General features: G+C 51.0%; 8 protein-coding genes and 1 pseudogene across 9 annotated transcripts, besides 1 other annotated feature; 4 read left to right on the top strand and 5 right to left on the bottom strand.

Annotated features, from left to right (window-relative positions):
- Nucleotides 1-58: 58 nt before the first annotated feature.
- NCS54_00770200 (Sulfatase domain-containing protein) lies at nt 59-1,399 on the bottom strand (the record flags this gene model as incomplete). Its single annotated transcript, XM_053153116.1, has 1 exon — nt 59-1,399. One exon carries the CDS (start codon nt 1,397-1,399, stop codon nt 59-61), a length of 1,341 nt encoding a protein of 446 aa, XP_053009091.1.
- A 448-nt stretch (nt 1,400-1,847) lies between these two features.
- NCS54_00770100 (MFS domain-containing protein) lies at nt 1,848-3,385 on the top strand (the record flags this gene model as incomplete). Its single annotated transcript, XM_053153115.1, has 3 exons — nt 1,848-1,972; nt 2,022-2,530; nt 2,580-3,385. The coding sequence occupies 3 exons, from the start codon at nt 1,848-1,850 to the stop codon at nt 3,383-3,385; spliced, it is 1,440 nt and encodes a 479-aa protein (XP_053009090.1).
- A 504-nt stretch (nt 3,386-3,889) lies between these two features.
- On the top strand, nt 3,890-7,626 carry NCS54_00770000 (annotated as a pseudogene). Its single transcript has 5 exons — nt 3,890-3,999; nt 4,056-5,638; nt 6,014-6,287; nt 6,459-6,975; nt 7,045-7,626.
- Nucleotides 3,890-7,626: a sequence feature.
- Nucleotides 7,627-8,895: 1,269 nt separating this feature from the next.
- On the bottom strand, nt 8,896-9,920 carry NCS54_00769900 (HpcH-HpaI domain-containing protein; the record flags this gene model as incomplete). The annotated part of the gene is made up of 5 exons (XM_053153114.1): nt 8,896-9,161; nt 9,210-9,477; nt 9,532-9,557; nt 9,612-9,704; nt 9,752-9,920. 5 exons carry the CDS (start codon nt 9,918-9,920, stop codon nt 8,896-8,898), a joined length of 822 nt encoding a protein of 273 aa, XP_053009089.1.
- Nucleotides 9,921-11,362: 1,442 nt separating this feature from the next.
- On the bottom strand, nt 11,363-13,371 carry NCS54_00769800 (MFS domain-containing protein; the record flags this gene model as incomplete). Its single annotated transcript, XM_053153113.1, has 6 exons — nt 11,363-11,918; nt 11,975-12,097; nt 12,150-12,331; nt 12,387-12,853; nt 12,907-13,124; nt 13,175-13,371. 6 exons carry the CDS (start codon nt 13,369-13,371, stop codon nt 11,363-11,365), a joined length of 1,743 nt encoding a protein of 580 aa, XP_053009088.1.
- Nucleotides 13,372-14,457: 1,086 nt separating this feature from the next.
- Nucleotides 14,458-16,290, bottom strand: NCS54_00769700 (Hypothetical protein; the record flags this gene model as incomplete). Its single annotated transcript, XM_053153112.1, has 6 exons — nt 14,458-15,459; nt 15,508-15,577; nt 15,628-15,910; nt 15,961-15,991; nt 16,043-16,203; nt 16,251-16,290. The coding sequence occupies 6 exons, from the start codon at nt 16,288-16,290 to the stop codon at nt 14,458-14,460; spliced, it is 1,587 nt and encodes a 528-aa protein (XP_053009087.1).
- Nucleotides 16,291-19,139: 2,849 nt separating this feature from the next.
- On the top strand, nt 19,140-22,439 carry NCS54_00769600 (NACHT domain-containing protein; the record flags this gene model as incomplete). The annotated part of the gene is made up of 3 exons (XM_053153111.1): nt 19,140-20,133; nt 20,201-21,023; nt 21,074-22,439. The coding sequence occupies 3 exons, from the start codon at nt 19,140-19,142 to the stop codon at nt 22,437-22,439; spliced, it is 3,183 nt and encodes a 1,060-aa protein (XP_053009086.1).
- A 529-nt stretch (nt 22,440-22,968) lies between these two features.
- NCS54_00769500 (Hypothetical protein) lies at nt 22,969-23,652 on the top strand (the record flags this gene model as incomplete). Its single annotated transcript, XM_053153110.1, has 1 exon — nt 22,969-23,652. One exon carries the CDS (start codon nt 22,969-22,971, stop codon nt 23,650-23,652), a length of 684 nt encoding a protein of 227 aa, XP_053009085.1.
- Nucleotides 23,653-23,852: 200 nt separating this feature from the next.
- NCS54_00769400 (Hypothetical protein) lies at nt 23,853-26,428 on the bottom strand (the record flags this gene model as incomplete). Its single annotated transcript, XM_053153109.1, has 7 exons — nt 23,853-23,860; nt 23,917-24,138; nt 24,184-24,447; nt 24,495-24,569; nt 24,615-25,471; nt 25,520-25,826; nt 25,879-26,428. The coding sequence occupies 7 exons, from the start codon at nt 26,426-26,428 to the stop codon at nt 23,853-23,855; spliced, it is 2,283 nt and encodes a 760-aa protein (XP_053009084.1).
- Nucleotides 26,429-26,709: the final 281 nt, after the last annotated feature.

The raw sequence follows: 26,709 nt of genomic DNA, 5'->3' as shown, positions 1-26,709 counted from the left end.
AAGCGAAATCAATTGGAAGTGACATTGGCAATACACATTTTGCAACTACTAATATATTTTAAAGACCCTTCAGAGGATCCGGAGGCGCGGGATCACTCTTCAAACTCTTCTCAAACTCTGCCCTCAACTTCATGACCGGCTGCATGACCCAAGTATTGTACGCCAGGATATCGGTCTCTTCCTTGGGATCCCGCACAACGTTGAACAAATACGGCGACTCGAGCTTCCCAGATGACTGGTTGACCTTGGGCTCCCAGATCAGATGAAGTTTCCAATCCTTCCACTTGACAGCGCGTAGCTCGTCCTTGATGTAGAAGAGGAACCCTTCGCGTTGTGATTTTGTGGTTGATGGGTTTTTGAAGAAGGAGACTTGGCTGATTCCGTCTATGGGACGGTCGGAGGGGACTTCTGCCCCGGCGATTTCGAGGACTGTGGTGAAGATGTCGGTTACGTGGACTGTCTCGTTGGAGGTTACGCCGGTAGGTACGTGTCCTGGCCATCTGATGATGAAGGGGACTCTGAGGCTGCCCTCCATGGCGGTGTGATAGGTGCCCGACCATGGTCCGGCAGTGCCCTTGTATGGTGGCCGGAACTCGGGACCGTTGTCTGAGGCAAAGATGAGGACCGTGTTGTCGCGGACGCCGAGTTGGTCGAGGTGGTCGATGAGTTGGCCGACACGATAGTCCATTTCGGCCATTGAGTCGGCAAACTCGCCTTGTCCAGTCTTGCCCTCAAAGTCACGATGGGGAAGAGTTGGGAAGTGCAAATGCACAAGAGGGTGGTAGAGAAAGAAGGGCTTCTCAGCTTTGACTTGACGCGACAGCCAGTCCTTGGACTGGTCAACGAGCATCTCGTCAATTAGCCGCCTCTTTTCTAGGTCGTAGATGCAGATGTTCTCCGAGTCTTGGCCTGCGATGCCCTTCATGATGTATGGGAGCTCGGCGACTTCAGGCGTGTAACCCAGTGCAGAAGTAAACTGGCTCTCGTCGGTCGTTCGAGGGATTCCAAGCCATTCATCGAAGCCACGGTCTGAGGGATACCGACCGGCAATGTCTCCAAGATGCCACTTACCGTGATGCGCCGTGGCATACCCTTGTGGCTTGAGACATTCTGGCAACGTACGCTCCCACCGCGTCAGTCCTTGAGGGAACCCAGCAGGTACAGATTGGCGACATCCCGTACGTATGGGATGACGACCAGTCATCAGGGCCGAGCGGGTAGGTACGCAATCGCTCTCGACATTGAAGTTGTGTAGAAGGAGACCCTCGGTCGCAAGCTTGTCGATGCGAGGGGTCGCAGCGCCACGGAGAATACCGCCTCCGTAGCAGCCTAGCTCACCCCAGCCGAGATTGTCAGCGAGGATGAGCACGATGTTGGGCTTGGTAGGATCTTTGGACATTGTGAAGAGACTTGGAGGGGATGAGATTGAGATTGAGGTTTCGCGCTCTGCCAACACGACAGAGAGAACGAAAGACGACAAAACACAAGGGAATAAAATACCAAGAATGACGTGCTCAGCTGTATCATGGCCTGGACCCTGCATCTTCTCTATCGCCCTCTCATGAAGCTATCGGCGACACCTCCGAAACCCCACATTTCGCTCACCACCGACGCTCACCTCCGACATTTTGACTTCGCTTCCCCATGATCGAGTCACGATCACCACGCAACGACTCCCTACGGGTAAAGATACGCGATAACGACACTAGATTGCGTGCGAGGGCGTTCATGGTTGTCGATTGATGGTCTGGGAGCTATCTTTGGTGGTGATGGGGATATAAAGAGCTTGGAGGAACTCTGACTGGAGAGCAATTCAGCAGCTGGATACATCAACTTCGGCTACAAACATGTCTTTGGAAGAGAAGTCTACCATGGAGCCTAGCCATGATGCAAAGACTGAGCAGGACTTTGGAGATGGTCAGGTCTCTGAAATCACTTGGACCGAGGCCGAAGAGAGTGCTGTTATCTGGAAGTAAGTCAAGGAAAAGGAGTCGCCAGAATCATCACACTGACAATCACAGACTCGACTTCACACTGATGCCCCTTCTCGTTCTCGGATTCTTCGCTCTTCAGCTCGATCGAAGCAACATTGGCAACGCCCTGACCGACACCCTAACGACCGACCTTGGAATCACAAAGGACGATGTCAACCTCGGAGACCAGCTGATGAGCGCCGGCATCATCATCGCCGAGATTCCTTCCAACCTCGTTCTGCAGAAACTGGGAGCCCCAATATGGCTGACCGGCCAAGTTCTCGTCTGGGGAACCATTGCCCTGACACAGGCGTGGATCACCAATATGCCTTCGTTCTTGGCAACTCGCTTCCTGCTGGGCTTCTTTGAGGCTGGCTTTATCCCCGGCGGCCAGTATATGCTGGCCTTGTTCTACCGTGAAAAGGAACTGGCTCTGAGAACTTCCATTTTCTACTTTGGAAACTACTTTGCCACTGCTACTGGCTCGTTGATCGCTGCCGGTGTTCTTCAGATGGGAGGCATGGCTGGCTACGCCGGCTGGCAATGGCTATTCATCAGTACGTGTTTGCTCTTAATATGGCATCTACATCGCTAACCAATCACTAGTTGAGGGCGCCTTTACCCTTCTAGTCTTTCTCGTCTTCGTCTTGCTCCTTCCCCGATCACCCGTCCACACGAAACCCATTCACGGTCGATTCGATATCTTCACGGATCGACAGCGCGAAATCATGCACGGCCGAATCCTCAGAGAAGACGCATCCAAGACCGAAGCAAAAGCTCAAGTCACCTTCCGCGGCGTCTTCCAGGCTCTTACAGACTACAGGCTTTGGCTCCATCTGGTTCTCAACCTGGCAGCTCTTGCTCCCAAGGGTGGTCTCCAGCTTTACGGACCGACTATCATTCGAAGCTTGGGATTTAGCAAGATTCATGCGAACTTGCTCAACTCCGTCAGCAGTTTTCTTGTTGTGTTCCTCAGTTTTGCCATTGCTTGGGCGTCGGATAAGACGAAGCAACGTGGACTATGGTGCATGGTCGCTTTCGTCTGGAGCATCACCTTCGGAGGCGCCTTATTCGGATCTGTGAGCAAAGGGAAGTGGACCAAGTACTCCCTCTTCACCATGTTGAGCAGTGGAAATGCCCTATCTCAAGGTCTCAACGATGCTTGGCTGAGCATCAACGTTCGATCTGCCGAGAAGCGCAGCATTGGTCTCGCACTGGCCGTGATTGGAAGCAACGCTGGCGGATTGGCAGGAAAGCAACTTTTCCGGGAGAGTGATGCGCCCAAGTATACCCGTGGATTCCTGGCGATTGTGCTTCTTTACGTTGCGTGCTTACCTATTACTGGTGTCATTATGTGGGTGTATCGGCGACAGAATAAGAAGCTTGACAGGCACCAGAGATACCAGCTATAGCTTCTAGAAGTAGGCGCTACGAGGAGCAGGCCAGAGGTCTCGCTCAAAGACCAGCAGGTTTGAATTCTCTTACTTTGATAGAATGGAGGCCTCCCCCGACTGTTTTCTGCCTTGTGCAGGCATATCTACGTTTTTCCAATTATCGAGTTGTTGGTTGACACCCTGCAAGTACCTCAGTGCGATTGACCTGGTGAATCTTATTGGATGCTCTGGAGCAACCCTGCTACACTGAGCCACACCGCAAGGCCGACAACCCAATCAGCAACAAGGCAGAGCGGTATGGATGTTGGTCCTGATTGTTTCGTCGTATGCATAGTATAGCCGGGCCGCGTGGCTGTGAAGAGGTTTATGGGCGCTCAAAGTATGCCTGGGCACCTGGTAGAAAAGCGCTGTCTTTGGCAGCAGAAAACACGTTCTTTCATGTACACTTCCGAGTCAGATCATAGAATCCCTACAAAGTATCATCCTGTTTCCCATCGTAATCGTTTTGGATCACATTAGAGCATGCCGTGTCATCGGAAATGGCTCGGGCTCGTCTTAGCCTGCCTGGTGGGAGTTGCCCATGCGGATCCATGGGATGATTTTGCGAATAACCTGTTTACGGACCTGGCACCGTGAGTATATGGGGACGTTTTACCAGTAACTAGTTGGCTAACTCGGTTCCTTCTAGGCTTTTGGCCCTCTTCGGGGAGCGCGTAACTATGCAATTCATGAGCCAAGCGCTAGGCTGGGAAGACTGCATTGTTCTTGCTATGGGCCCGCTCGGAATTATCACCATCCTGGTTAGCGCTATTCGAGTCGGAGGCCCAGCTTGGTTGAAGGCAGTGGTGGGAAGAGTGAGAGAAAACGTATCTGCTGCCGAGATGGAGCTGATGTCATCGACATCCAAAGAAGTCTGCGAACTATATAATGGTCAGACAATCGTGAGGTGTCAGGGCTCGGCTCCGGTATGGGAGTTCATATATCTCATCCCCACTACTTCTCGGAAGCGAGACTTGAATAGGAGACGCGACATCAAAGTGATTACTCTTGAAGAAGCTTGTAAGGAGAACAAGAAGCTTCTGTACACACTGAAAGGTGACCCATCCGAAAGCGAATCTCTCGCTTCCCAATATTCGCCGCCCCAAGGTACAAACAAGATGGCAAGACTTTACCACAAGAGTAAGATCCCTAGTTTCGGCACCAAGCAAATCGGTCTATCAGTCAGCACTAATACCGAGTCTGCAGTCTTCTTCAGTCCGCCATCGCCAAGGAACGACGATGTTTCCATTGAGCAGGGCGTTGAACTTGAGGTGCTCTCCGAACCAAATGCCGAAGTTGATGACTCCATCTATGTCATTCGAAACATGAGCTCGGATGCACCAAACATCATCCTGAACCTTCAGAATAGCGCTAGCAGCCGCAAAGAACTGAGGGCATATGCCGCCATCGGAGTCATCTTACAGTTATCCGTCTTGGTCTTCTTTGGCATCATCACCTATCACCCCACTGTCAGGAACAGCTTCCGCAAAGACGAAAAACGCGTTGGCAATTATGCGTTACCGTTGGCTGTCAGTGGCACGCTCGTGCTTGTACTCGGATTATTCTTCTGCGGCACAATCGTCGAGGGCAGTACCCAAAAGACACATTACAGGAGGAACGACAAGTATGAGATGCGAGTTATCTGGATTCAGCAGAAACAGACTGTTGGCGACCAAGTATTCGAGCCTTTTGCAACCTTTCCAGACTCACCTCGGAATGTTATTACCATGTCTCGTCGTCGTGATACCCCCCAGGCGCATGCACCAGAGACCCGGGCCGTGATCGGCATCTCCCTAGGTCTTGTTGGCTTTATCATCCAGTTTATCGGCCTTAGGGGAATGAACTCAGCGGCAACCCTGGCACAACTCGGCGCTGTTGGGATCATGACGGCAGTCCGCGCTTGGGTTCGAAGAGGGCTCGCAAGACCACCCGGGCGAGAGAAACAAGCTTCAGGCTTTGAGCTTGATGCTGTGGCATGGGCACTGACTAACCTGAGTCGTCCACATGAAGAAGGACCAAGACCAGAAGCGCCAACAGAAAATCCCGAACCAGAACTCCGGTCTCCCGACAATGTTGGCGAGGAAGACACGCGGCAACAGGCAAAGAAAGACCGGCAGGCTTTGATGCAACCGGGGAGCATGGCGCAGCTGATGAGTCCAGAAAAGCAAAAACAGTGCTCATGGACCATCTCTACGGGAGGAAATGTCGAACACCAGCCGTTCTTGAGATATCGTACGTCGTCCAACTCAAAAGCAGAGCAGGTGCTGGAGACGCGACGAAATCTCAGCAGACTTGCACAGTTCAAAGGCACCATAGCTGCTGAAGCAATCAATCTCGCAATAGCCATGGAAAAAGTTATGGGTGTCCTATTCCCTCTCAGGTTGAAGGACAGCAAAAGAGAATGGACGTGGCCGCTTGCCATAGTTTACACTGATTCCGAGTTGGTCGCAAGCTCGCAATACTACGTTAATCTCCCTTTGATTGGCGAAGAGGGATCCTGGAAGGTATTGACAGACCGGCTTGAATCAGTTTTGTCACTTTGTTTGTTCACTGCCCACAAGCAAAAAGAGAATCAACCAGAAGAGGATCAGTCTGGATTCGATTTAGACAACGAGAACAGCGACTGGCTTCGTCAAAAGACAACACACTCGGGTTTGGGCCTTAGACTTCTCGGTTCAGCAAATGTGGAGAAGACAGACCAGCTGATTCAAGATCTTCGCTGGTGGGCTCCGGAGACGTTCGATATTCTTGCAGAAATTCAAGAGGACGCTACAGGGTCAGATGGTGACGGCAGTACCGAAGGACCGGCGGGGGTCTGGAATAACCAAGAGACGTCAGCTGCGGCGCGGGAGACCAGACAGGAACTCTACAAAATCTTCAGGTCAGACCTCAAATTGGATTCAATTCTCATTGACGGCAATAGAGTTGTTGGCTACGGTCCGACTCGCCTACGGCCCAACAGTAATAAAAAGAGGCATTTTCGCAACTTTTCGATTTTGCCAGAGAGTCAGAAAAGCAGGACCCAACGAGGAGCCATCGCGATAGAGTCCAGCGACTCGTTGGAGAAGCTCTTTGCCAAAGACCTTCTCTTCTCCTTCCTCATCTCAGCTGCCAAAACACTCACCAAGCCCCTCCAGAGCAAGGTCAAAACCAGAGGAACAACCGCCAACAGCAAGATCAATGGCACGCCATTGACCATGGCAACAAACGAAATGACTTCACTGGCTTCTACATTTGGCAGTCTTGGCTACGGTACTGAACAAGAAGTCTGGCTTGCCATTATCGCGCCCCTAAGCCTGGCAGAGAGACTCCCCTTCCCCCGGCCCTTGTTCGACTTTGTAAGGGAAAGGGCTGAAAGGAAGCGCCGTGAACACAAGGAGGAAGATGCACATCATGAGTACCTGAAACTATGGGACCAGACGCAGCGCCATACGTCAAGCACAGAGAGCATCCGTGGCCGGGGCACCGCGTTGTTGATCGAACATCTCATTAACATAAGGGAAGAGATGAAATTAAATGAGACTGCAGCTGAAGATCCATGTGCGTTCCTAGAACAAGCTTCAGAAGAGGTACGCTCGAGGTTGCGGCGTTCCAAACATCAACCGGGTTTTTTTGCACATCTCCTGGCAATCTATAAGAAGCAGAAGCGTCCAGCCATGGTGGAGCTCATCCAGGACTTGGCTGGCCCTGCTCGGCAAAACAGTTTCCCAGACTATTTTGGAATCTCCAAACTGCACCGGAAGATCATAAATTCTGGTGGTGGTGGCAAATCAGGACCTTGGAGGAAGGAAGAGCGGACAGTCGTTAATAAGAGAGATCTCCTTGATTGGACCCCCCTGCACTACGCTGCTGCCAGACAAAACGAGTTGCTGGGCTACGACCTACTCAAGAGAGGCGCCGATCCGAATTTCAAGGATCTCCATGGGTTTACTCCAGTACATTACGCCTCCGAGCATGGAATGAAGTCTTTCGTCTCGTTGCTCCAGAGGTTCGGAGGGAGACTTGATGCTCGCGGCCTCAACGGAGCAACACCGATGCACGTTGCAGCAAGGGGGGGTCATCTCAAGCTCATCAAGTCGTGGAGCCGATACGATCAAGGAGACATACAGTCGCTTTCGAGACTGAGAGACCACAATGGCCGTGTGCCAGTTCACTGGGCAGTGGTTTATGGCCAAGAAAAGGTTGTGGAAGAACTCAGGAGCAGCCTTGACGAGCCAGACAAGTACGGCTGGACTTCTCTTCACCTCGCTACTGTGCATCATGGTGACCGCCTAATGGAGACAGTATTAGGACTCTCAACTGAGAGGGAGAAGCTGGACCGAAAGGGCCGCACAGCATTGATTCTAGCCTGCGAAAAGGAAAGGCTACAGGCTGCCCATCAATTGATAGAGGCCGGTGCAGATGTCAATGCCGCCACCCCCGATGGCACAACAGCCTGAACTATGCCATTATCTATACTGGCGATGTAAGCCTGGTCCGGGCCCTTGTCCGCCAGGGGGCAAGGGTCGACGTCCCCTCCAAGGCTTTCGAGGGTCGGACTCCCCTTCATTCAGCTGCCGAACGCGGAAACTTCCCCATTGTGAGTATCCTGGTGGGCTCGCTGAATAGTCTGGGCCGTGAGGCTCGCTCTTTGGCCATCGACTTTGGGGATCAGGACGGCCTGACAGCACTGCACCTTGCAGTCCAAAACAGGTATCCCAAAGTCATGACGCTACTCCTCTCAGCAGGCGCGGATCCAAACAAGCAAGACAAGGAACAGCAGACTCCCCTGCATCGTGTTTTCACTATGGGGTGGGAAAGAAGGGGTATGTGTCTGACGTTGGTCAAGATGTTGATTGAGAACGGCGCGAACCCTCGGGCGCGTGACCAGTTTGGCAGCATGCCATCCGACATTGCAACGCAACTAAGATACTTGGAATCTGCAGAATATCTCAGGGGATATACTGGAGTTGATGAGACGTGACAATGGCTACTATATACATGTCTCGAGGAGCACAAGTTTCTCTTGTAGCGCGATAGATTTCAGGAGTCGCGGACTGTCACCATTGTGAGTTACAGGCCACGTAATCCTCAACATTGTTTCTTTATGTTTCAGCCGAGTGCGAGGTCTTGCATCATTTCAACGGCTGTCACTTTCCATTCTCTCCATTGTAAGCCTTTGTCTGTGAGAACCACCTCAACTTTGATGAACAAGCCAAATTTTATTAGGCCAAGTCTCATCGGGAATATTCCACGCTTTTAATATTTGTAAAAGGGTAGTCACACACATGCGAGCTTGGCATAATTATTAGGGTACAGATAGTCAGCTCATTGTCTGAACATGAACAGGAGGTGGGGGCCTAGGGTTCCATGCTAAAGTAATATCCATAGCTTGCCGTGGTTGGGCCTGAGTGGTTACTTGGGAGAGGTGGTGTCATTAATCATAGAGGGTATACGTACTATCTTCTTTCCCTCGTTGATCAAGAGCTGGTTTTGTAGTGCTCCGTTGGTTAGTATGAGAGCCGTCGCTCCCCATCCGCTTTCCCTTGCGCAGTGCGCATTTCATTGATCATGGCAAGCTCCAGTATTGTGTGGTCTGACCCGACATGGACCATGTCAAAGCCGGCTTCGATAAACTCCTTGGCTCGTTCTCCTGAACCTGAGTAGATACCACACTTCTTTCCTGACTTGTGGCTGACTTCGAGAACCTTGTAGATGGCTGTGCGTAACTCTGGCTTGATCTCGCCATTAATGATGGGATAGCCGATGCTGTTGCCTATAGAGTGTTAGCGAAGCTGGCATTATAATGTGGGAGTCTGCTAACCGAGATCGAATGGTCCTACAAACAAGAGATCAATGCCCTCAACAGCCGCAATCTCTTCCAAGTTGTCGAGCGCTGACTGAGTCTCGATTTGAACGAGGGTCAATAGGCTGTCATTAGCCTGTTGCAGGTACTCGTCTGATGTCGGCATGGGGTTGAATCGATCCATGGCGTACGGTGAGCCAAACCCTCTGATACCCATCGGTGGGAATTTCGCCGCCTTGACGATTTCTCTTGCTTCTTGTGCAGTTCGAAGCAGAGGAACCAGTATCTGCGAAGATCATGAGCCACATTTTGTGCGTACTAGAGGCGGGTGTATTCTTACGCCGTGTGCACCGGCATCAAGGGCGCCTGGGAGCTGTTAGCAGACGCGAGAGTTAGAAGAGAGCTCGAGTGCCATCTCACGCTTGATAAGCCACGGTTCAGTGCTGGGGATCCGAACAATTGGTGATGCTCCAGCAGAGGCAATGGCAGGAACGCATTCGCGCATGTCTCTATCTGTAACTTGTCAGTCTAATATTGCAATGGTGCTGAACCGACCTTACCATCAAGATCACCGTGTTCACAGTCGAGCAAGACCCAATCACATCCGGGGACGCGAGCCAGCATCCGTGAGATGTTGGCGCTCGGTGTCATTTGCCAGTATCCAAGGCTTGACCCCTCACCCTTATCGAGGGCCATTTTGAACGTGTTTCCAGATGCCATAGCCGCCATGATTGCAGAGTTGAGCCAGACAGAAGGCAAGGGACCAGGATCGTGGATGGCGCGGGGTACTAATGCGAAGGGTGACGATAGGTAGAGACTCAGGATCTGGTGACAACTTGCAAGGTAGTAAACTGTGGAGGTGGGAGGATTCAATACATTAAAATAGAGTTGCTTGCTTGTTGATTCAGGTTTGAGGAGTAGAGCTGGTTCATGACGTCCGAGCAGACTCAAGGGGGCCTTTTAAAGAAGCCAAAGGTCAAGAAACACAAGTGGGAACCACATGATTGTAGCCACACATGAAAATCCAGGTCGTTGGCCCTAATTAAGACAAGAGAAGAGAGAAAAAGGACACGGATGGAGGCGGCTGTTTGAGGGGTCATCTCAAATGCAAGGTTCGTCCAACGTGACTGTGGTTGGTTGACGTAGAATACCCCTGATCTCTCTCGGCTTCCTCTCACGTGTGTGCGGTTTGGGTATTTTCCGCTCGTTTGAGGTCCAAAAGTCCTCTGTTGTTTGTTGCTCCTTGGCCAGGGAATATGGGTGGTCTTGATGCCGATCCCAGGTAGACTGCCCGTAAACCACCCACGACGTCCCCTTCACATTGAGATCTGAAAACACGTCCACCTTCTCCTCTTGATGTCCTCAGTCAACTCTATGATCTTGGCGATGCAAACTTCCCCGCTTCCCCCGCGTTCTAAGGTTAGGAAGCGACGGCAAGTGGACCGAGGGGAACGCCAAAATGTCTACTGACGAGGCAGAACAGTCCACCACAGGCGCGTTATGCGCACGCGGGCAAGAGTCCGTCGGCCCGTGAATCGGGTATAACTTCTCGGGAATCAAATTCCATATCAAGGGTCTTATCTGACGTCAGAGGCTAGACTGAAGATGGCCAAGTGAGGCTATCTGGGCCGACGTCTCGGCTTCTATTCCCGATGTACAATGACGTTTGTGAGATGTATCCCGAGACTCGGCCCCTGCTTGGCAATGAGCAGATTTGTCAAGATATTACCAACGAAACTTCTCTCAGCGGCGATAAACGAGGCAATCATGAATATTTATGGATGGTTGATCGGTTTCAGGAATGGTTCAAAGTTCACTCAGTTGGGAGAGTGTGCAAGCTCGGTGTTTCCACCCCACCGACAGAACATTGAAGACCGGCAAGCGCAGAGTCTTAGCAGTGGTTTTTGAGAGCAAAAGCTGTGATGTATACCCTAGTTGAATATTTTCGAGCATCGCTTGGAGTCGCAATTGCTAGTATATGGACCATGGCATTGGAGTGCTACCGCTGGTAACCATACGACGACAACACCGGTTTGTTCTGACTACTTCAGCAGCAGCCACTAAGTTGGAACGATTAACAGAGGGATCAGGTATAATTATGTATTAGATAAGCCAGACTAGCATCCGGCATCAACTACATTAGCTTATCAATATGTTCTTGACGCATCAACTTAGAACAGCAGTCCCTTGGTCTGCTCCCTTTCACTCAGACGGTGGTTCTTCATCAAAGTAATCCATGCAATCGGACCAGCGAGAGCAACCACTGAGGCAATCAACATGACCTTTTGAGTCTCTCCGTAAGCCTTGACAATTGCCTCTCGCTCGGGGCTTCCCCAAGGGAAGGCCAGCTGCTGGGTAATGTCGCCGTAGATGGTGAGGGCATCAGCCTGTAGCTCCTCAGGGAGGTACTTGGAGAGCTTGCTGGGCATGAGGTTCGTCCAGATGGCTCCACTGATAGACTGCCCGATGGCACCACCGACGCTAGTGATCAAGTTGAGAAGGGCAATACCGACAGCGACGTCTCGGTGAGGGACAGAAGCCATGACTGCAATTTGCTCGATCATGACAAAGGTACCACCGGCGACGGAGCCGAGGACTTCGCACATGATGACATAGCCAACGTGGGTATCAGGCATGCGGAACTTGATCATCAGACCTGTCATGAGGATCTGTAGGGGCAGCATGACCATGCCGAGCCACTTGTATCTGTCGGTAAGTCGCATGAGGCTGTGTGTTGTTAGTATTTCAACAACAGAACTCCTGAGCCGGAAATAGTTACTCACATTCCGACTGGGACGCCCCATCCGCAAGAGACGATGTTGTAGATGTTGGTGATGTATCCAGCCTTGGAAACGCTAAGGTTGTAGACGACCTGAAGGTAGGAAGAGAACTGCAACTTGTAGCAACTATTGCGAGTTAGTAACACGGCATAAGGCAATTAAGAGTATAGTAACTGACTAGAAGCTGATCCACATGTTACCTCCCAGAAGGCAAGCAGCAAGGACAGTCCTGTTCTTGAAGAGCTCGAAAGGGATGAAGGACTTGGGCGCGATGTACTTCTCGAAGAAGGGGAAGGCAATGATGCAAAGACAACCAATGACGAGCATCGCAATGACAGAGGGCTCCTTCCATTTGTGCTCCTTTTAGGGATATTAGCATGCTTGCTATATGTTATTGACGATCTGTTCCTCTCACCTGGTACCCGGCAAGACTGAAGGGCAGAAGAAGGAGGGAGAAGCCTGCGACGATGATGATCATTCCAGCAAGGTCAAGTTCGATGACCCAGTACTTGACACTCTCCCATAAGGTTCGGTTGCTCTTCTCCTTGACGTAGTATCCCTTCTCCTCTGCTCGTCGGAGTTGGATGGTGAAGATGGCAATGAGAGGCGACAGGATGACGGGGATGATGATGGTAAAGGCACCATAGCCCCATCTCCAGGTACTACCCTTGAGGAACGCTTCGGCCGCGGCAGGACCAGCGAACGTGTTGGAGATGTAAGGCGTGCTCGAGAAGCCGAAGAGGATCATTCGGTTCTTGAGAGTCGTCGTGTCAGCCATGAAGATGTTGAGGACATAGCCGATACCGTTCATGCCGGTCCAGAAGAAGACTTGAGCAGCAGCGTAGGTCTGGACGTTATTGCAGACAGCCATGAGAATGAGGGCTAAACAATAGTCAGTTCAAAGCTACAGAATGTTGGTTCAAGGCGACACTTACCCATGACAACACAGAACAGCATGATCAAAAGACCCTGCACTCGGCCGATAACATCAATGATTCGAGCAAGTGGCAGCTTGCTCACACCAGCAACCAAGTTGGACACGATACCGGTAGCGCTCATGAGGCCGTGCAGGCCAAAGCTACTGACTACATACGGCAGCAGAGAGTTGGAGATCTGCTGCTGAAGCGAGTCGGTGAAGAAGACGAGCCAGATGCTATCACAACGTTAGAAGCCATCATTGCACATCAAACCAAGTGAACATACAGGAGATACGCAGCAATGAGCCATGGCTTGGTCCACGCTTGAGTCAAAGCCTCCATCTTCTCAATACCCCTGTAACCTCCAGTATTGGAGTCGACCTCGGTGTCAGACTCCTTCTCGTCATATTGAGGGCGCTTCTCATTGTCGTTCGTCTCAGGGACGACCCTGGGGCCGGACTCGACCTCGTCTCGATTCGCCATGGTGTTTTGAGGCTGAGGCTTGACTTTGAGCAGAAGCAAAGAGGAATGGAGAGCCATCAAGAGATCGACATTGTCGACAAGTGAGAGAATTTTATACCCGCGGGCTCAGTGTAACGTCTCACCGTCTTGGCCATGTTAATCATTGCCCTACACATGGCATCCCGAGTGTACAGTAACATTGAGACCATTCGCAAGGACATGGGCCACCCACTAACATGGACAAGACAAAAAGCGCTTTTCCTTCGCGAAGCCCGTTAGTGGTTCGACGTTAGTGAGTGTGGACCATCGCTTGAATGGGTGGAGCGTCGCTAAGACTGATTGATAAGATGTGATTGGAATCGTCGTATGTTGGAGGAGCCGCAACCTTGTCCATCTGGAGCTTCTTCGGTGCTTGGCGTGGGATGTCTCTGGTCGCGTGGGCTCGTTGGGAGTTCATCGCACCAACTGCAAAGGGGAACGTGCTCCGCTAGAGAAATGCGGGTGCCTAGTTATGGATACAGTTATACTGATTTTGGACCAGTTTTCCGGATTCCCCATGGTTAAAAATTCCCCGAGGCTTGTCATGTCCGTAGGAGTTGCCCAAGTTGACCCTGTTACGAGGGCGGGGAGAACACCCCTTGTCCCAGCAAGTCGGTCGAATTGGGTTTAATATTTTTAGATTCTCTTACGAATGAATCATGAGTTTTCAGTCTTGTATGATGTCTTGACTCTTGTCCTTGGGTTTAAGTCTAATACCCCTGAGCCAACACCAGCATGGATTGCGGTAAGCTTATTTGCGGACGGTTTCCTCCGTGACATGTGATGGGTATGTGCGTGATTATCTGATTGGATCGGGTGTTTAACTGATTATCAGATTATCAAGACCATTGACCCATTTTGGAACTTGCTCAGTAGGATGAATCCCCTTGCGAGGATCAACAGGGATCATAGAACCGAGGAAAAAGCTGTCATTGCCGTCTAACAATGAACCCAAAGGGCCAGGGGAATACTGACTAACAAAGGATTCTCAAGCACTAAAAAAATCTCTCCTGCCACCGTTGGGCCAAATATAAACTGACCACTGCCATGGTCAGATCATACAACACCTCACTCAGTCTTGGGCTTCAAGTAGCCAAGGTCAATGTCACTCAGCAAGTTGACATGCCTAATGGCATCCCCTGCGCCATCCCACGCCTTCCTCTTGCCCGTCTCGAACACCCGGTAGAGATGCGGCGAGTTGACACCCCACGCCATGAGCGAGCAGAGCTTCGGCTCACGCAGCCAGAACCGAATTCCATTTAGCGTCCAGCCAAGGTGCTCATACATGCCGGTTCCAGCCTTGTCGTCCACAAACTTGAGCCAGTCGTGGGCCTCCAGTTGACCCTCATACTGGGGGAGTGGGTTCGTAAGGCATAGGTTCGCGAACCATGCTTGGTGCTGACGAACCCAATCTTGCATGACGGAGCCTGATGGGAGAGTGGATCTTCCTGCCCAGACTTGGGCGATGGCCATGCCGGCGAGCTCACGGGCCACAGAAGCGCTTTCCATGATGACGATGTAATTGAGACAGGCCAGGGAGTCGCTGTAGCCCAGGGGGAACAGACCCTGGTAGAGGTCGGGGATGGGGCGCACGTCGGGATGTGGGCGGGAGTAGTTGATGATGCCATCGAGGACTTGAAGCGAGTTGTTGTATCCTGTGCAGGCGATTATGGCATCGACGTCTTCGAGGATGGTATCGTCGTCGAGCTCAACAGATCGAGGACCCAAGATTCGCCGGACACCTGCTGTTGAGGTGACTTTTCCATCACGCAGCGCAGGAACAAGGTGATCGTTAATGACCAGCCCAGAGATGGTCGTCGCATAGAACGCGTTCCTCTCAAGACGCCACTGAGGATCGAGTTTACCCCAGGACTTGGACACGACCCAGTTGAAGAAGGAGTCAAACATTTTGCGATGGAATGAGGGGAGGTGTTTGGCGATCCAGAATCCAATGCGCGTCTTCTTCCATGATGCGAAGGCGTCAAAGCGCTGGCCGTTCACGACTCGCGGGAAGATGAGTGCGCCGCGGCGATGGGACCAGTAGACTTTGGAAGAGGAGGATGAGAGTTCCTGGACATTTGAGTTGCGGGACTTTGAGGTCTTGTTCAAGTGACTTACAACGGCGCAGTCTCCTGCTGTGTTTCCTTGCCCAATCACAACCACGTTCTTGTCTGCAAAGTCCTCGGGCCTAGCCTTGCTATTAGCAGTTGCGTATGAGTCGGAAAGATTGGGTCATACTTCTTGAAGGCCTGGCTGTGTAGGAACTTTCCATGAAAGAGGCCCAAGCCCTCGATCACAGGAATAACGGGCGTGACTTCTGATCCAGAGGCGACAATGACTTTGTCAAAGAGGCGGGGCGTTTCTTTGCCTGTTAGATGAAGAGCCCACTGTGTATCATCTCCAGTTCTTGTGATAGATGATACGGCCACGTTGAAGACGATCTTATCGAGTAATCCAAAGTGAGCTGCGTAGGACTGGTAGTACTTGCGCAAGTCCTCGCCGCCAGGATGCAGAGGGAAGTCTGCGTCAAGGTAAGCCCAGAACAAGCAGGGGGTTTCAGGAAGCTGTTACCATCAGGTACCGGATAATCGGAGAAGGGGATCTGGGAGAACTGTTAGTCATGCTCCGGGTGACCCAAAGGCCAATAACTCACAAGAAACTTGCTGAACTGTGCGCGCGTTCCCCTCGTCACAGACGTAAACTGCGGATTTTCTGAGAAGGCCCAGATTCCACCGGCCTCCGATCGTCTCTCGAAGCACGTCACTTGAAATCCCTCTTCCACCAGAGATTTGATGGCTGCGAGCCCAGCCGGGCCTTGGAGATCGGTCAGCAACAGATCTCAAGATGAGATCTGGACACACCTGCGCCGATCACAGCGATGCGGATCTTTGAAGTATCCATCAACCGTCCTTACAGCAGTGGCCAAACTCAAAGCTGCAGCAAGAAATGGATCAAGTTCCTGCGTGAAGATAGATCTCGTGAGGGTAAGCCACCGAGAGGCACGCGACACGTCAGCCGCATGATTACGGGCTAATGTGCAATTAAGGCCAACGTCGTGGAATGCTGGCGTCGATGCTCGGGAGGCTTGGGCCCTCTAGTACAACCATCCATTGGCTACACCACGAGGAGGCTTATTTACTTATCGCAATGTGCGACCCTGGCTAGATTGCACTTGTGAAGCCTTTTTGCTGGCTAGGCTCGAATATGGTCATCTTGAACATGTTGATCGGGGTTTGGCGTGAGTGATGGCGGGCTGGGCCCTTGGCATCGCCGTCGATTGGCGGAGATGCGGCAAAGTCGACGGGAGTGCCTCTTTTGCGGGAATGGCATTGAAGTTTAAAGACTTGGTTCCTGGTTGATCCATACCATTAGCAATGATGCCCTGAATATTTAACAAGTCATTATCCGCCAAGTCTTCGTTCTCCCAGCTCCGTGTCGCCCAGGTTCGTCGGTCATCCTCACCTAGGTCATTCATTCAGCGACACGTCCTGATCTCTCTTTACTAAGATGACAAACTCCAACATCAGCCCGCCCGCACCTGTATACGCCATCGTCTGGTCCATTCAAGGCGAATACGACGTCCCGCCACCCCAAGTCTTTTCTCCGCTGGGAAGTTGCCATACCCAAGGCTGTTACGTGGGTGGTGTCAGGCGAGGATCTGCACACTGCCTTCAACGTTGGTGCCCTTCTCCACGTCTCAAGGTCCATGTCAACTAATTGGGTATTGCAGATACATGCCAGACTACAAAATGCACTGGTTGGAAGAGTCGAACAGACTCATACTGCGATAATTGCGCCAGAAGCAGTGAGTAACAAACCCTCATGAGTGAAGGAAAGGCTCAACATTGTTGCTGACGAAATAAAGGGTTTCCCAAGGCGACGCATATCCGACAGCTCCTCTCCAAGGCCAGAAGGAATACTCTGACTTGATCCATTGTACACATGGTCTGTACGTTGTGGGGATAAGGATGATTTAATTAGTGGTGATGAGGATTGCATTGGTTGGCGCTGGTGGCTTGACAGCCTAGAGGCAAGTGTTGTCGGGACCACGGAGGGCATATATAGTATCCTGCATATTTTCTGTCAATTCTGTCAAATCCTCTTTTAGCATGGAATAGACCTCTTTCTGTAAATGCAGCATCCTAATTAATTGTTAAAGATGTTGACTGAGATCGTGGTCCTCGAGCATCTCGTCAAACTCGGAGCCTCTCCTTGAACTCAGCGATGCGCGAGGCCACCCTTGACTCATTCCACGTCTCAGTAGAAGTACTTGATGCCGTCATGTAATGTGGGAGGCCAATTTGCTCGAGTGCAAAGCTAGCAGAGACAGTCCCAAGGATTGCTGCCTCTCTTAGGTCACCTGTTGTCTGTGAAGCCCGACAGTAAACCCACCCAGAAAAGCATTCCCGGCGCCAGTTGTGTCCACTATTTGGCTAGAGGCGGCAGTATGGAAAGAAGGAAGCCAGAATGCCTCATCTTTGGTCATGCTCAAGCAGCCATGCTCTCCGCAACGCACAACGATCGCACCTCGCTCTTCTCGTCCAATACCAACATCCAAGAAGACCTGAGCATCCTCTTGTATGAGTTTTCTAGAGAATGGAGATGCATTTCTAGGCCTTCCATGCACTAGGGCTTCCAGTTCGAGGTGGTTCGGGGAAAAGACGTCGACGAGGCAACACGCCTGAAGATGTGATTCGAGGTGTTCCTTCTTGCAAGACAACGGGGCAGGTTCCCATACAACGAGAGGTTGCCTCTCCAAGCCATTGTCCTTTCGAAGAGAGGATAACGACGTAACCTGCATGGCCAGGTTATCGGGACCTGCCAAGAAGTGAAACCCGTGTGCGCTAAGCAGCGTGGAGGTCTCGAGATCGGAAGGCCATGGTTGCAGAGGTGGCGCAACGTACTGAAAGTCTTTGACTAGAAACATGTGAGCTTATTCCTCTTTATAGCTAGATTTCTTACGTCCAAAGTTTTCGTCCCTGTATTGTAACAGGCCTCTTGTCGATGGCCTGTCGAGCAGCCTCTTCACCTGTAGAGCGAGTCCCCAAGTGATAAGTGTCTCAACTACGGATTCTGGAAAGTCGTCTCCTGCAAGAATTATGCACCCGATCGATGTTGAGCTAAATTTAGAGTGAATAATTCGGGCCCCCAGTGTTGCTTTGGTCGCATCAGCATGTGCTCTTGAGTGTGGGCTCAGTGCCGCGTACCATAGAGACCAGATCCCCCAGGCACATTATAGAGAGTTTCTCGCGACGGGAATCTTATTTCGTCCAATACAACCATCCCCAGAGATACAAAAGTCTGGCTGTCAGTCTGTGGCTGCCCATGGCCAGATCCCGCCATGTTCCTGCGTTGTCTCACTCAGGTGAGGGATTTTCGCGACAAGGTTGGGGTTGGGCGACATAAATAGGAGACAGAATGCAACTATAATGACATACACTACTGAGGGCCTAACCTAGCTTCATGCCTTGAGTAGGTATTCAGCCTAGACGGCGCGAGTTGGCATTCTCAACGCTGCCTCTCTGTGTTGATGGCAGACTTAAAGTGACAGGGGGTCGCAGTACAAACTGGACTCAGTGGAGCTCACCGGGGCTGGGTAAGGCGTTTTGCACCTTGCTCAGCCTGATTCTGCGATATGCCTAGAGACTGAAGCTGCCACGTGCCCCGTGCTTCTCATTTCTAACCCTTCAATCTCTTCCATCTCGCAGAATCCTCCTCTTGATTTGGCTTCTCCAGTCGCCCCCCCCGCAATGTCCAATCCCAGCCACTACACTGTGGGTTGGATCTGCGCCCTCACTTGCGAGTATGTCGCTGCACAAGAGTTCCTCGACGAGGAGCATGATCCGCCACATTCGTTGCAGCCTAACGACACCAATGATTACACTCTCGGTCGGATTGGGCGACACAATATCGTCGTAGCCGTTCTCCCAGACGGTGAATACGGAACAGCCACGGCAGCTAGCGTGGCCAGGGGCATGCTCAATAGTTTTCCCAATGTCAGGATTGGGTTGATGGTCGGCATCGGCGGCGGCGCTCCCAGTCCCACGAACGATATCCGTCTTGGCGATATCGTCGTCAGCGCACCACGCGTGGCCAACGGTGTCACGTATGGCGGCGTGTTTGAATACGACTTTGGAAAGACTATTCAAGACCAGGAATTCCAGGTAACACGGTTTTTGAACCAGCCACCCCCTACTCTGCGTGCCGCAGTCCGGGGCCTCGAAGCTTGGTACACGAGGAAGGGCCATCAGCTCGGACAAGCTGTTAGCGACGTCATCAGCAAGAACCCCATGCTGCAAGACAAATACTCACGACCGCATTCAAGTACGGATGTCTTGTTTCGATCCAACTTCACCCACGACTCAAGAGGTTGTGCAGAATTCTGTTCGAAAGATCCATCAAGCCTAGAGTCACGACCTCAAAGGACTATCTATCACGAGAAACCATACATTCATCACGGTACCATCGCGTCAGCGAACCAATTGATGAGGGACGCCACTATACGGGATAGACTGGCGAAGGACAGGAATGTCTTGTGTTTTGAGATGGAGGCAGCAGGGCTGATGAACATCTTCCCTTGCCTCGTCATCCGAGGCATATGCGACTACTCAGACTCGCATAAGAACAAGAGCTGGCAAGGATATGCAGCTATGGTTGCGGCTGCATACGCTAAAGATCTTCTCAATCGCATCGTTCCAAGTAGAATCGAGAATGAGCAGAGAATGAGCGAGATGCTCTCAACTAGTTAGTCCAGTCTCAACTACCTATTCATTCGCTCTTCTCAACTTGTGCAGTATCTAACGGCTGCCAGCACTTCATGCGGTTGAAAACACTGGGGAAACTGTCGGCGTCATCAAGTCACGCTCAGACAGGGAAAAGGAGCTCGAGATGTTAAACTGGCTGACGGCCATCGACTACGGCCCACAACAGAGTGACATTTTCAGAAGACACCAGCCCGGAACCGTACAATGGGTGTTGGATTCCCATCAATTTCAACAATGGATCGCCACCAGAGGCAAAACATTGTTTTGCCCAGGAATTCCTGGAGCAGGCAAGACAATCGTGGCATCCGTTGTCATTAGCCATCTAATCGAGAAGCTGCGAGAAGACCCAAGCAGTGGGCTTGCGTATATATACTGTGATTTCAGAAGAAAGAAAGAGCAAACAGTCCAACATTTTGCTTCGAGCATGTTAAAACAACTTGCAGAGAAACACCCTACGCTACCAGACCCTGTGCAGCGGCTCCACGAATATCATGTAAGGCAACGAACCAGACCCTCTCTGGGTGAACTACTCGAATCTCTCCACCGCATCACGGAGCCTTTTTCTCGTGTTTTCATCGTTGTTGACGCCCTTGACGAGTGCCAAGAATCCGACAACTGCCTATCAACGTTCCTCTCAGGGCTCTTTGATCTTCAACAGAAACTTGAAATCAACATCTTTGCAACAACCAGACCTCTCGGGCATATCAAATCGAGATTTGAAAAGGCCATCACAATGGAGATCCGCGCCCAGAGTGATGACGTAAGAAAGTACGTGAACGGCAGGCTGGGAGAATTACCAAGGATTGTTCAAAGAGACCCAGAACTTCAAGAAGCTGTCATAGGCACCATATCTCGGGCCGTCGATGGAATGTACGTGAGAATTCATATATCAACTATTAGTAAGAAACTGACATTGATAGGTTCCTCCTCGCCCAATTGCATTTTGAATCATTGATAGGAAAGATGACGGCTAAAGTCATTCGAACAACTCTAGAATCCCTGCCGACTGGCTCCAAAGCGTACGATAGTGCATACGAGGAAGCCATGAATCGTGTCCAGGATCAGAACAAAGACAAGCGAGATATGGCTCAAAAGGCTCTGCTCTGGATCACCTGCGCCAAGGAACGACTTACAAAACCCGAGCTCCAAGAAGCCCTGGCGGTCGAACCCGGCGAAACAAATCTCGATCAAGACAACCTACCCAACATGGAAGATGTGGCGTCCGTTTGCGCTGGACTCATTACCGTTGATGAGGAGAGCGACGTTGTGCGACTAGTTCACTATACGGCACAGGACTTTTTCGAAAGAACGCGGCGGGACTGGTTCAAAGACGCGGAATCTCACATTGCTGAGGTTTGCCTTACCTATCTTTTATTCAAACGGCTCCAAGGAGGGAGGGATGACAAAGAATGGCAATCTAAGATCCCGTTGCAACGTTACGCGGCAAGAAACTGGGGACATCACGTACGTGATGCTTCACTTCAAAAGCACCGTCAGGTGATTGCATTTTTGGAAAGCGGCGACTCTTTACAAGCATCTGTAAGACCTTTCAGTGAAACATGGGGCTTCCCAGTCACGACAGGACTTCATCTTGCTACGTACTTTGGACTAGACGAAACAGTCGAGGCCTTGCTGCAACGAGGCCATGACCCAAACGTCATATCCGGAAATTCTTACGTGCCGTTGATTTCCGCGATTCAACATGGCCACGACAAGGTCGCCAAGGTCCTCCTATCTGGCCAAGCCAACCCGAACCTTCCAGATCGCCAAGGAAAGACTCCCCTCTGGTGGGCCGTATATGAAGGTTACAACGACATCGTAAAACTGCTGATGGAAAAGGGTGCGAATCCGCACCACCGAGACCAGATTGGAAGAACAGCTCTCGGGGTGGCTTGCCAACGTGGCCACACGTCTGTGGTGGAAGCGCTACTTCCTGGCGCCCAGATTGACTTTCGATGCCTGAGGTTGGCTACTCTTGCCATGCCGCTATTGAGTGCGGTTGGCCACGGTCACGTTGGCGTCGTCGAGGTTCTCCTGAACAAAGGTGCCGCCGCAGGCCTAGGACCTTACTGGTCTCAAATAGTACTATCCCGTGCGGTCAAAACCGGCCACCCCAAACTTGTTCAGCTGCTGCTACGTAGGCGCGCTAATTCTCACCAATGTCGTATCTCCTTGCAATTACCTGTCAAAATTGCGACTAAGAGAGGCTACGCTGACATTATCGAGATGTTGCTGGCAGAGGGTGCTGATCCGAATGATGTGGACTACTGGAAGAATCGTATTTAGATCATACAAGAAATATGTAAATTAAGTTATCATGAGCCAGCCATCCTCCGGAGGCCATGCGAACTGCATAAATCTCTAGAGAACTATCTGTTCTACAAATGTGATCCTTTGCTTCGACCCAATGCCTTCTGGCAGCCAAGCTAAGTCTTTGCAGCTTTTTTCAACAACATTGCCATGACTCATATCCCAACAAAACCTTATCTCACAGGTCAAGTCCACTTCACTCGATTCCGATACTCTCCGATTTCTCCTTCACAGTACATTGAAATCTTAGTTCAGAACATCATCACAGAAACGGACGTAAGTGGCTGTGTCCTCCTCCGCTAGCCCACGGATCTCGAGTCGTCGAGGTAGCATCAGCGCCCACGGCTCCTTTTTACTTTTTGCCATGTGCCGAGTTTAATACTGACACCTGTCAACAAAGAACCATCCACCTCGGAGATTTCGAATCTTCCACGACGAGCGCTAGAAGAGGAGCTTGGGCAAAAGCCACTGAATCACGCACGTTGCACTAACGACCACGATCATGATGGCGGAACCTAAGCTTATTCCGACCTCTGAGAAACTGATCCTCATTGGGATGTTGAGAGGGCCTGGGTCGGGGAAGAGCTCGCAGTGTCGGTTGCTGGCGCAGACGTTCAAGGTTGAACATGTTTGTGTTGGGGAGCTGTTGCGAGCGGAGATGAATCGCGAAGGGAGCCCTCATGCTGCTACTATTAGGGGCAACATGATGAAGGGTACTATCGGACCCAAGGAACTTACCGTTGGGCTTCTGAAGTCGCATATTCGTCAACGTTTCGAGCAGGGGATGCGGGCTTTTATCATCGACGGTAAGTGCACCCCCTCCAACCTACTCTATCCTACTACAGCTTTGCGGTCAGGATTCCCTAGAAACGTTCTTCAGCTGCAACACTTTGAAATTGAAGTCGGGGTCTTGCAGTGGCTCCTTTATCTCGACTGCCCTGAAGAGACTTTGACGCAGCGACTGCTGCCTCGGGGTCGGTTCGATGACCACACTGAGACGATTCAAGGGAGGCTAAGGACCTTCAACATGAGCACGTCAGAGGTTATCGAGTACTTTCGAGGACAAGGCAAGTTGAAGGTCTTAAACGGAGAGCAGACGATGGCGACGGTTCACGAACAATTGAAGGGGGTTATCTCAGAGGTGGCAGAGCTGCGGCAAACGCCGGAACTTGTTCAAGGAGAACTCTGATGAGGGTTGGTTAGACCTTGAGAGGGAATAGAAAATTTGATTCTTTGGATTTGGATGAGATTTTGAAGTTGGCTTCTCGAGTCGCCAGGTACCTAGGTAGTCTGACAAGGAGGCCATCACGTACCCTCTCCAACGCCTTCGCTTTGGTGTTTGATCACCAACTCCGTGGACTTGCACTCTATCTTGAACAGAACCCAAAATTAGTCACCTATTGAGAAAGTCATGTCAGTATCATGGTGGTCAGCGGAAAATAGAAATCCTTACCTCCTCCGCCACCTCCGCCTCCTCCGCCTCCTCCATCACCACCGCCACTATCACCACTACCACTAGAATCTCCGAACCCGCCATGACTCTCGTCAGCAGTCAACAAATTGCCAAGATCTGAGAAAGCATTCAAGATATCATCCGCTTCTATACTGCATGGTTTGGAATGCTTCGAGTACAGCTCAGCGGTCATGCAATCTGCCGAACGGTACGGCACACCTCCTATCAGGCATTAGCCTACGTTCAAACGATATCGACAGAACATACCGTCGTCCTCGTGCCCCCAATGATTACGCGACATTTTTCGAGATGGTACCGGTCTACCATTCTTTTTGGCCCGTCGACAAAGCTTGTCGTAGCCCTTGTTAAGACGATTAGTACGGTGATCGCGTGCCCATTCATAATTGTATTTCCATCGCCGGTCTTTTTCGGTTGGTGCTTGTATCTTGACAGAGTTGTGTGAAGATATGTGAGGAGATCTGTTGGCTGGGCATGCTTCAACATGCCCTGACTCGTGAAACTTGTCATCGACTTGTATCTTGTTAGACTGTACAGTTGGCGAGGAGCGGCGGACAAACTTTGGCAGTGAATGGTTGGCAAGCCCATGATTCGGTATAGTTTCTCGAGACTCGGTGTCAACATTGTTCGGAGAGCTGCCAAAGTCAGTAAGGAACAAGAGATCACATCTCAATACTCACTCTCACAATACCAGCATGAACATTCAGTATAAATCTCTCCATACTTGCTCTGGTACTCCTTATTCGTCCACTCAAACCCTCTACAAAACCTGACCTCGTCAATTTTGTCGGCGTGATCAATCAGCTTCTCAGTCAACTGATTTGAATATCGATAATAGGCGAAAGGGCTGAGTAGATGGGTATGCCATGCCAAGTCGATATCAAGAGTCGGTACTGCAAGGTACTCTGGGTTCTCTTTGATAATGTCAAAAAAACGATTGTACTTAGTGAGAAGCTTCGTCATGATGCTTGTGTTGGATTGTTGGTGGATCCAGTCCAGTCTTGTCATATCGTCGATGAAAGTGCCCTGCCGTAGAACAGCCCCTTCCAACGCGAGGCCAAAGGGGCTGGAATTGTTTTGATACTTGAAAAGTATTATTCGACAACCTAGGGAAGACTTTTCGTAGAGCTCCCGAAGTTTCACCCGTTCCCCAAAACGCAGGTCCTTCCTCCGGATGCTCTCTTTTCTATGGGCTTCGTCATCTTCGATCAGGGTTCGAATTGTTTCCATGTCCAGCGGAGATGAAGAGCTTCCGGATAGCTGGAGGAGTTGTTTGCCGAGACCGGCTTTCAATGCCTCATTTGCTAGCACGCGAGGGTTTGGAGTATCGTCTTCTTCAGGTTGTGCTTTCTGAGGGCATCCAGTCTCAATGTTGAGAATGGTTCCCCGAATTGGACAGTCTCTCTCGAGAAGGTGAGCGCAATCCTTTAAAAACCGGTTCACGCACAAAACATCGTGGTTGATGTTGATGCCGCAGACAGTACAGTCAAAAGAAAAGTTTCCGTCGGCATAGCCTGTCCCGACAAGCCCGTCTCGGCTACAAATCGTGAGTACGTTTACGTGTTGTACTATTCAAGGAACTTACTCATTGTCAGCTGGCACCTCATCCACCCCGCAAGTCGTCCACGGGATGGCATTGGAAGCCCGGCAAGATGGACAGTCCATCAGCTTGTGCAACGTGTCTTGGGTGTTGTCCCAATTTCGAGTACACATGGCACTCCAGATGGATTTTTTCTCTTCAGGCTGGATGTAGTTGAAGTTTTTATCGATTGCGGCGTTGATCTTTTCCCATGGCATGCCAGCTGCCCAGAACTCTCGGGCACCGTAACGCATGCAGTCTTCTAGGAACAGCCGGGGGTTGAGCATATGTGTATGCAGAACCATGAGAACGTCTATCGAAGTGGTCAATCACAAAGCACTAAGTGATATTAATGAGGTACTTACCAAGCGGTGGAAGAACCATGTTGTTCCAGTCAAGAACATCACCCATAACGGGAAACGCTTCGTGTGCCGGAGAAAGAGTCTCAGACAGTTGACTTGTCTTCAATGATAGCTGAAACACGGATGACCACCAAGCTTCATACCTATCAACGGCGCGAGCGACGTAGATAGCCCATCGCTTCTCACGAATTTTGCTCAGGGCAAGGCTCCTACCATTGTCTGAAATAATATTGAAGCCCGGCCCTTGATGGGATAACTGATCGAATAGATAGTTTGAAGTAACGGCTCCAAACTCGGAAGCACCTTCTTTGACCTTGAAGCGATTGTAGCGGGCTCGACTATCCCAGATTCCGAATAATCCATCCGTGTAACCGATGGACTCTTTGAGTTTTGCAATGGCGTGGATGAGCTTGAGGTGGGCTAAGCAAGTGATATCACTGGGATCTTGAATGGAGGTTTGAATTCCGAGGTTGCTGAGGGCTGATGATACTTCACTCTCGGTTTTATCGCCAAGCTGGGAGAAGGGAGAATTTGGTGTAGGATCACCTGACATGGTGAGAGTTGGAGTCGAAATGAAATTGTGGTGTTGTGGCTGACACTGAAACTTGGGCTTCTGCTGGTATATATCCTGATTTCAGGCCAACTATCCTTTTCTCCGATTTCCCTCTACACGTGCCATCATCAAGCTTCCTACTGGCCAAATATCGAAGGATTTGACACAGACGAAATCGCTCAGCTATGTCGGGCGTCTGAGTGTGGTCAGACGCCTTGCCTTGGTGTGGCTGCGCACATCAGCACCGCCACTCGGTGAGAGAAAAGAACCGTGAGGTGACA

This window comes from Fusarium falciforme, chromosome 6, assembly GCF_026873545.1.
Source record: "Fusarium falciforme chromosome 6, complete sequence".
NCBI classification, from domain to species: Eukaryota; Fungi; Ascomycota; class Sordariomycetes; order Hypocreales; family Nectriaceae; genus Fusarium; species Fusarium falciforme.
The sequence above is the reverse complement of the archived record's forward strand: the minus strand, read 5'-3'. Positions and strand labels throughout refer to the sequence as shown.